Source organism: Pestalotiopsis fici (genome assembly GCF_000516985.1).
Source record: "Pestalotiopsis fici W106-1 unplaced genomic scaffold PFICI_Scf_10, whole genome shotgun sequence".
NCBI classification, from domain to species: domain Eukaryota; kingdom Fungi; phylum Ascomycota; class Sordariomycetes; order Amphisphaeriales; family Sporocadaceae; genus Pestalotiopsis; species Pestalotiopsis fici.
This window is the reverse complement of record NW_006917100.1, coordinates 2396862-2405701: the sequence shown is the minus strand read 5'-3', so window position 1 is coordinate 2405701 and position 8840 is coordinate 2396862. Positions and strand designations below refer to the sequence as shown.

The 8840-nt window shown below is 50.8% G+C and overlaps 4 protein-coding genes across 4 annotated transcripts; 2 read left to right on the top strand and 2 right to left on the bottom strand.

Annotated features, from left to right (window-relative positions):
- Positions 1–790: 790 nt before the first annotated feature.
- On the top strand, positions 791–2698 carry PFICI_12973 (uncharacterized protein; the record flags this gene model as incomplete). Its single annotated transcript, XM_007841554.1, has 1 exon — positions 791–2698. One exon carries the CDS (start codon positions 791–793, stop codon positions 2696–2698), a length of 1908 nt encoding a protein of 635 aa, XP_007839745.1.
- A 646-nt stretch (positions 2699–3344) lies between these two features.
- Positions 3345–4973, bottom strand: PFICI_12972 (uncharacterized protein; the record flags this gene model as incomplete). The annotated part of the gene is made up of 3 exons (XM_007841553.1): positions 3345–4406; positions 4465–4734; positions 4791–4973. The coding sequence occupies 3 exons, from the start codon at positions 4971–4973 to the stop codon at positions 3345–3347; spliced, it is 1515 nt and encodes a 504-aa protein (XP_007839744.1).
- A 508-nt stretch (positions 4974–5481) lies between these two features.
- Positions 5482–6960, top strand: PFICI_12971 (uncharacterized protein; the record flags this gene model as incomplete). Its single annotated transcript, XM_007841552.1, has 1 exon — positions 5482–6960. One exon carries the CDS (start codon positions 5482–5484, stop codon positions 6958–6960), a length of 1479 nt encoding a protein of 492 aa, XP_007839743.1.
- A 459-nt stretch (positions 6961–7419) lies between these two features.
- On the bottom strand, positions 7420–8356 carry PFICI_12970 (uncharacterized protein; the record flags this gene model as incomplete). Its single annotated transcript, XM_007841551.1, has 2 exons — positions 7420–8153; positions 8230–8356. 2 exons carry the CDS (start codon positions 8354–8356, stop codon positions 7420–7422), a joined length of 861 nt encoding a protein of 286 aa, XP_007839742.1.
- Positions 8357–8840: the final 484 nt, after the last annotated feature.

Sequence of the window (8840 nt, the reverse complement as noted above, 5' to 3'; positions counted from 1 at the left end):
AATGGAGGAAGGATACATTTGTCACTATAGGGCAACCCAAAGTTCTAGCATTTAAGCGCATTACGGAGAAAAGTCACGGCCATGAGCGAGACCAGCAAATTCAAACGCGTGCAGTCGCGAGTAAATCCAGGGGAATGATATGACCTGAAATCAAGATAGACATCAGAGCTGATCTTGATGCATGACCCCTCCCGTCTCGTGCTGGGGGTGGGCATAATCAATTATCCGCTGCCGAATTGTCTGATGCTGCACTGAGCTGGAACATGGCCCGACATCTTGCATTTCAGCTCCAATCATCTTTTCTTAGTGACGCCGAATGGTCGATGCCAGATACCATAGGTCAAGATATCCATTTCCGATTGTCTACAAAGTATTTTCATTTTCACGAAAAATCGACAGGTTACAGCCGATGGTGTTCATAACTGGCAAGACAAGCATACGCCCGCAGGCAACTTTTTATCAGTGATATTGTAACGCATCTGAGGCTGTGACTTGTGTGGATAATTCGTCAACAGACCATGTGCGCAGATTCTTGCCAAATTCCGCAGGGCACCTTGGGCTGACTTCATGCATGTACACCGTGATCACCCCCCACCTCTCTGCCCTCTTACAGAGCTGAGTTCCAAGCGACCCTCCAAGTGGCTATGCACGCCTCTGTAAGGAATGATGTGGCAGAGGAATACCGAATAATCTAAGGCTGCCCCATTTCTTCATACTGCCATAAATGCTCAATCTTCCGTCTGCGCGTCACAAGGATGTGGACATCAATCATTCGTACATAAAACACAAGATGGAGACCCATCAAAGTGCAACAACCTACGAGAATTTGCCCCCTCACAGCATTCGACTGTTGCGACTTGATACATCTGCCTCAGAGTCCATTGTTGGAAGTCTCCACGTGGTCGACCTCGACACAGCACCCTCGTATTACGCTGTCAGCCACTGCTGGGGCAATCAAAGCCAAACCATACCAATTCTGATAGGGGCCAAAAAGTTCCTTGTATGTCCTGATCTTGCAGCTGGCATTCGTCGGCTTCGAGAGCTTTCAACCGAAACTTCGCAACTTGTCCCTCCCGTCCAGTATGTATGGATCGATAATATCTGCATCAACCAGCAAGACGTGTACGAGCGTTCACGCCAGTTGCGGTACATGGGCGATATCTATTCGCGATCTGTCAGAACTCTCATTTGGTTAGGACCTTCATCGGCAACCTCTGCTTCAGCTTGGGAATTAGTCCAAACCCTTTACACCCTTTTCAAAGAGCAATATGAGGAGGTGGTGGACCTGGACAATGTCGCAGTCAAAATGTTCTCCGACAAATCCCATTCAGCCAACAGGCTTGCCGGAATGGAAACCTTGCAATGGCTGTATCTGAAGGAAATATTCCAGATACCGTGGTTCTCAAGAATCTGGGTCGTGCAAGAAGTCGTGCTGTCGCGCAAAGATCCTATGATCCTCCATGGGCATTATGCCATTCCATGGCAGCGTCTTGAAGGGGCTGCATACTGGCTTCGCCGCAACGGCTATGTTCGGTTGACCCAAACAGCCGAGGAAATTCTGAACGTAGACGTGATAGGCCTGCTGAGACGGTCCCAGGTGAGGTGGCCCCTGGACGCTTTGCTATCTGTCACTCAAATGAAGTTCCATGCCTCGGACCAAAGAGACAAGATCTACGGCTTATATGGTCTGGCAGCAGAGACCCACGACTCCTCAAAGCAGCCTGCCGAATTGGTTGTTGATTATACTCTCGACGTGGCACAGACGTATCGTAGGGTTGCGCATTATCTGCTTCAACATAACAAATCCCTCGCGGTCCTCACACGCATACGCGGCACCCAGGAGAGTTTGAGCCGAACCAGTCGACAATATGACTTCGCAGACTTTCCCTCATGGCTTCCAGATTGGAGTGATTTTAGTGTCTATGGTCGAGATATCCGGAGAAGCTTTTCGTGGGTCTACAGTTCTGATAGCACAAAGACCCCAAGCTTAGGCTATCCTGAGCATTATAATGCTTCTGCTGGGTTACCCACGGAACTGCATCAATCGTCCAACGACTCTATACTTCGGATTAGCGGCATGAGAGTTGACGTGATCAGTCAGGTGATTCCATTGAACAGGGCGCTAGATGGTGACGAATCTAATCAGGCCTTTACATCAAACATCAGAGACGTTTGTGAGGCAGTGTTGCCGATGTCAGCAGGCAAAGACATGATTGACTGGACGGAGGCGCTGATCAAGACAATCAGCGCTGAACAACACAATTCTGCTGGATACAGTTGGCAGCAGTTTTCGAAAGATGGGCTAGCTTACCTCTTCGAGCTGCTGTCGAGCAAAGAGAGTCAAATGTCCCCCACTGTGATGGAGAGCATCAGCGTGAAAACATTGGAAGTTCTACAGCAGAAATCGCTTGACGGGAAACCATTGAGTTTCGCTGCAATCGCGCAAAATTTCTGTTTCAATAGGTCATTTATAATCACCTCCGCCGGGCGCATGGGGCTAGGACCATCAGACTCCCGCCTTGGGGATATTATTGCAATCATTCCAGGCAGTGGAGTTCCCCTTATCATGAGGCGTCTTTCCAATGATCCTCACTGGTTGTTAGTCGGAGAGTCTTACGTTCAAGGACTAATGAACGGGGAGGCGATAAATCATTCAGAGGTCGGGGATTTTAAAAGGGAGATATTAGCATTCAAATAATGATTTGATAAATGTGCAGTCTTTGGGCAGGCCCGGCCAAACTACAACTTTCTCGATGATTAGGGCAATATCTTCATGACTTGAACCTTTTTTTGTCATTAATGATACCATTTCGCATCCATATCTTTGTAGCGATTAAAACAAACCATCGTCATTTTCCTGCACATATCTATGTAAAGAAAGCGAATCATCGGCGCTTTCCACAGCTCAGCATCACTCGAAGCTCCGAGTTCTTGCTCGTAGGAAGAAGGAAACTGCCTTATGGTAGTCGTGGTAGCCGCGTTATGAAGTTGGTAAAAGGACAATCCATATGCTGTTTTCTTGCCTATCTCGATATCAACAGCCAACCACTGTAGTACCGGGCCAAGGTGCTTGATGTAGTCCCCTCACCCCTTGGTCCTGGCCTTGCTACTCGTGTTGCTAATCTTTGTGACAGGAAACGGACAAGCAAGAGTTGAAGAGCAAAACAAGGCGGAGCAGAAGCAAAAGTAGTATGATTTCACTACTTACTTTGGGTCACCTCTGGCAACTGTTCAACATCGTGTAAAACATGTGTACATTCAAGATGTGATATGATCACCAAGAACCCAAATGAGGACTTTTGTAATGAATTATAGAGTTGTGTATGGTACATTGTCATTTCGCTCTATGCGCTCACATCACCGCCAAATCCAGTCGGCCGTCTGCGGCCCTCGTTCTCAGGCAGAATTGCCAAGGCTTTATACAACTTGCCCATTCCGTTTGGGCCTCTATCAACCAGTCTCTGACAGGATGTCTCGATTTCTTGCTTTTTGGCCTCGTCGCCTACCTTCTTTGCAAGATATTGGGCACGCTGTTGTATGCCCATTGCCTCAAGAAAGTCCCCTTGGTTGACAGGACCGTGAACCTCAATTCCTTCGCTGGCTATCATGGATGCTTCCGCAATAGCCATAAAGTCAACATCGACACTTAGATCCACAAGTCCTGGCTCACTGAAAGGACTGACTCGCTTGTGGCCCTTGATGCCACGCAGCGAGTTGACTGGAATGGTGTCGCTCGGACCATAGTCCAAGATCAGCGCTGCACCAGAAGCTCGCTCTTTGGGATGTTGAGCAGATCCGCCAATGCGTGCGGCAAATTCGGCGGCGTAGAGGTAGGCATCAGGGCAGACCTCGATGAGCGCATTGGGTGTCGACTTGAGCGCCTTGTATCGAGGCGACGACTCGGGCACGTACATGGAATGCCGGGTTGCAGATGGGGAGACAGCGAGCTGAAACTCGGGGACTGGGCCGTCGTGTCGCTCCAGCTTTGGCGTTCCTAGGCTATCGTGGGTAGAGCCTGGGGGTGCGGGTGCCACGACCATCTCACGCCACTGCAAGGGAGAGGTATTGGCTTTGGACTTGGATGGCGAATCTGCTTTACTGGGGTCTGCAGGTTGCTGTGGTACATCGACGACTTGAAAGGCATGAATGGGGAGGGCATCGAAGAATTCGTGGGCCACAATAAAGGGAGTCTTTGACGCCTCTTTTGGGACAGCCTGGATAGTCTCGGTCCATACAATGGGCAAATTGGCATATTTGCTGGTGCTGTGATATCCGATCTTGGACTCTGTCAGGGGAGTATCTTCGCCGCACAGCAAATTCTTCTGGGCTACCCGTAGCTCCGGGCTGGCTTCCACCATGTAGATGGCATCAATACTTGACACCATATCCGGGAAGTTCTTGATAGTCTGGGTTTGGATCGTAAGCGACCATGACCGGAACACGCAAAGATTGTCAACGACTTACACGAAGCATATCATCCATCAAAGTGCCTCTGCCCGGACCTACTTCCATGAGCTCCACGCCTGACCGCGGACGGCCTTGAGAAATCCATTCCGCGACGAACCAGATGCCAATGAGCTCTCCAAATATCTGTGAAATCTCTGGCGAAGTGATAAAGTCTCCCTTTTTTCCAAACTGATCACGGCCTTGCTGAATAGCACCCGTATAATAGCCTCCAGTGTCAGAAGTAAGACACATGCGCATATAGCTGGCCAGAGGGATCGGTCCGGTGGTCTTTGAAGTCTGGTTAGAAAGACTATATTTGTAAAGTAAACAAGTGTCAGACTTACATTTATGGCTTCTGTCAGCTGCTTGGCCAAAGGTGTCGACCATTTGCGCTCTTCATCTCTCTTGGCTGCTGTGGCCGTAAAGTGCCGATAACTCTGACATGAACTCCAGACTGGCCTAGCAAGCTTTGTCGCCGAGCTGTTCGTGAGCCCACAACGGGCGGCACGAGTGATCATGGACCTCATTATGGACTTACAGGATCATGTCACGAATTATATCCGAATAATTAGTCACCTATGCATTGTTCTTGCAACGACTGAGAGAGCCAATCAAAATAGTGTTGACGTCTGATGCACCAAAGGAGAGTGTGCTAAGGCAGGTGATTGTAGGCAAGCTTAAAACAGCTCTGGAGCTGCAGCAGCTGCACCTGTGGGCGGCGGCGGCGGCGGAAGCTCCCAGGGCACCCATAAAATTTTAGCGTCCGCCCCTTGTGCTGTGCAGCATCAATTCCGCGCCTTGAACTTTGACGTCAGGCTCACTATCTCGGCGAAGAAAACCGATAAGGGACCAAATCACGAGAAATCGAAAGCTGTTACAATTGATCTCTGTACCATAAATCCTGGGCAGGGAGGAGACGGCGACCCTATCCAACAGGACCAAATTACCTGTGGACAACAACGGATCAGCCTTTCAGGAAACCCGAGACGACTACTGTCACTAGCTTTCAACCCCAGCTGGAAGGCTGCCAGCAATATGGCAGGCAAGTCGCGCTGGGCCGACACAGAAGAGGATGCCGCTCTCGAGGCCAAGCTCAAGCGTGAAAAGGAGGAGAAGAAGCGCTTGAAGGCAGAAAAGGCCCGCAAGACAGCCGAGGAAGAACGACGACGCGCTGAAGAAGAAGAGGCGGCAGCTAAAGCGGCAGCATTGCAACAAACCCAGCAAATACAAGACGAAGAGGATGACCGGCCAACAAAGCGACGGAAACTCACGCCCGAGCGTGTCCGCCAGGATGATACGGCGGCAACAGGATCTACGACAGCTACAAGTGGCAAGGGGGACGAACAGACGGCAAAACTACAACGCTTTGAATACGGCACCTTTGCGCCCACGACGAGCGTCGAGAACTACGACAAGCTAAATGATATTGAAGAAGGTGCCTATGGCTGGGTTGCCCGAGCAAAGGACTTGCGAACGAGTCGCGTCGTTGCGCTCAAGCGACTAAAGCTCGACGACTCGCCCCAAAACCGTGTCGGTCTACCAGAGACGGGACTGCGTGAGATACAAATCTTGAAGGACTGCTCGCACCGCAATGTCGTCGATCTACACGAGGTGGTGGTCAATGATGGCGCCGCCGATGGCCAACCGGCAAAGATTGAGTCGATATTTCTCGTTCTCGAGTTTGTCGAGCACGACCTCAAGAGTATACTGGAAGATATGCCCGAGCCGTTCCTGGCATCCGAGGTCAAGACTCTTATGCGGCAGCTCGCCGAGGGTGTCGGATATCTTCACGACAACTGGATATTACATCGGGATCTCAAAACATCAAATTTACTGCTCAATAACCGCGGGCAGCTCAAGATAGCAGACTTCGGCATGGCCCGGTATGTGGGCGATCCTCCGCCGCCCAAGCTCACACAGCTTGTCGTGACGTTGTGGTACCGCGCGCCGGAGCTACTACTCGGGGCCAAAACATACGACAGCAAAATCGACATGTGGAGCATAGGCTGCATCTTTGGTGAGGTGCTCACGCGCGAACCCCTGCTGCAGGGTCGTAACGAGGTCGACGAGCTCACCAAAATCTTTGAGCTATGCGGCATCCCGACCGACGAGTCGTGGCCCGGCTTCCGCCGCCTCCCCAACGCCAGGAGCCTGCGCCTGCCCAAGAGCTCCGCCACCACGGGCTCCGTCATCCGGGCCAAATTCCCGCTGCTCACGGCGGCGGGCAGTGGGCTTCTGAACAGTCTGCTGAGCCTCGACCCGGCCAAGCGGCCGAGCGCCCAGACGATGCTAAAGCACGAGTATTTCAGCCAGGACCCCAAGCCAAAGCACGAAGACATGTTTCCTACGTTCCCATCCAAGGCCGGCCAGGAGAGGAGAAAGAGGCGCGAAACACCCAATGCCCCTGGGCGCGGTCAAAAGGCAGCTGATATGGGAACTGTGGACTTTAGTGGCATATTTGCGGGAAGGGAAAAAGAGGAGAGAGGTGGTGGATTCACCCTCAGGCTCGTGTAGCTGAAATGCCAAAGAAAAGATGGTCAAAATTGACCAAGATGTGATCATTGGCTTGATCACGCCTCCATGACTAGCCTCTGTGAAGGAGATTCGAGTCCCATGTAACCGAATAATACAGTCGTTGCAGGCCATATAGTCTCGTAATATTAAAATGTATATACGCAGTAGCCAAATGCTGCCATACCTACTCCAGGACCGCTGATAATGCAAGCAGATTGTTGCGATAGATTCCATTCGCCCAGTATTCCAAATCAAATGTATAGAACGCCAATGACATGAGTGTTTTTTTACCTTGATCACCAGATTATTACCGGGCTACAATTGCCCTTCCCAGATGCACTTGATCTCCTCTAGTTCCCCAAGCGGCCAAGTTATCTGGATATGAACAAGACATACATCTAGGTGTTGTCTAGACTAGCATGACCCTCGCTGCTGCGGACTGCCAAATTTCATTCTGACCTAGAGTGCTCCAAAGCCAGCGACGAACCATGTAAATGTCAACACGGTTATTGTGGCCATACCAACAGCGAACCTCAATGCTTGGTTGTCCAGGTTGTTACCGGCCGCACCCGAGCAAGTGACACACTTCCATTCACCAAGGTCTTTGTATGGTCGGCTGTTGTACAAACCGAAGGTGAAGGAATTATAGACGCCTAAATAACCGGCTTCCGAGGTAGCCGAGACGGAAGAGTCTGCATCATAAATGACCAAAGTGTACTCCTCAGTCAAGAGCGGACTAGCCACGGCAGTCTGAGCGTAGGCATCGGTGTCCCAAGTAAAAGTTGCAGTAGCATCGTATGACATGTTCTGGGTCAAAGTCCAGGTTTGGGTAACAGCACTGCAAGATACCAGAACGTCGATCCCGGTGGGCGTGGCCTGCAACGACGTGTAGTTCCATGCCCAAGTTATAGTCTCTCCGATGCGGTATAGAGCAGTGCCCGACGTTGTCACAGGCGTGATCATGGAAACACCACCCGCTGGATCTTCAGCATCAAATGTTGTGTGTGTCGCCGCAGACGTTTCATCAGTACCCGTTGCCGTACCTGTCCCCGAGTCTGTGCCTGATGCTGTCGTCTTTGTTTGGCCGCCAGTGTTCAAATTTGTCGTCGTCACCTTTCCGGCGGATTTAGTCGAGGTCGTCCCCGTCTCCTGTGCTGTATCTGAGGCAGCAGTGGTTGTGCCGGTTTCTTTGGCTGCAGAGTTTTGGTCAGTCATGGTGATCCCTGTGAAAAAAAAGTACCTTTTATTCAAAGTTTATGGAGGACTCACCAGTCGTGGTAGAAGACTCGTCCGCCCTCACGACGAGCGAGTCGATTGCCGGAAGCCATCCTGGCCATGCTGAAGCTGTGGACGAAAGAGCAACAGCCGCAATCAGGAAGCTCTTGGGGCCCTTCATTGTGCCGCCGAAAAAAAAGAGTGTCTCGACTGCTGGAATGCGGGAAGAGAAGTAGACTTGTCTTGCCCAGAGCAAGAAAGTATCAATTACTCAATAGCGCCGATGACAAAGGTGTTTCCCGAGTTTAATGCTGTACCACCGCTTACAAAGTCGTGCAGGAATTAAATTTGTCGTTGCACGTCGCACGTTGCTCGTAGAGTTTTCGGATCGATGCGCAATGTACGGAACGTGCTCAAATGCCCCCTTTTTCGATCTGCACCTTGCGTCGATCGAGCAAAACCGCTAGGGCCGGATAAAGAACGATTGGAAATTGCCGAAGATTAATACAGGTGTAATACAGAGTACACTCTAATACCAATTACATCCAAGATATAGCAGCAAATGTGTAAAGCGAATGTGGCAGATGCAGGTGGCGGAGAATACACGAAGGAAGGCGAAGCGAGCGTTTGAATAGACGTGTGGGGAGGAGGAGGAGGAGGAGGAG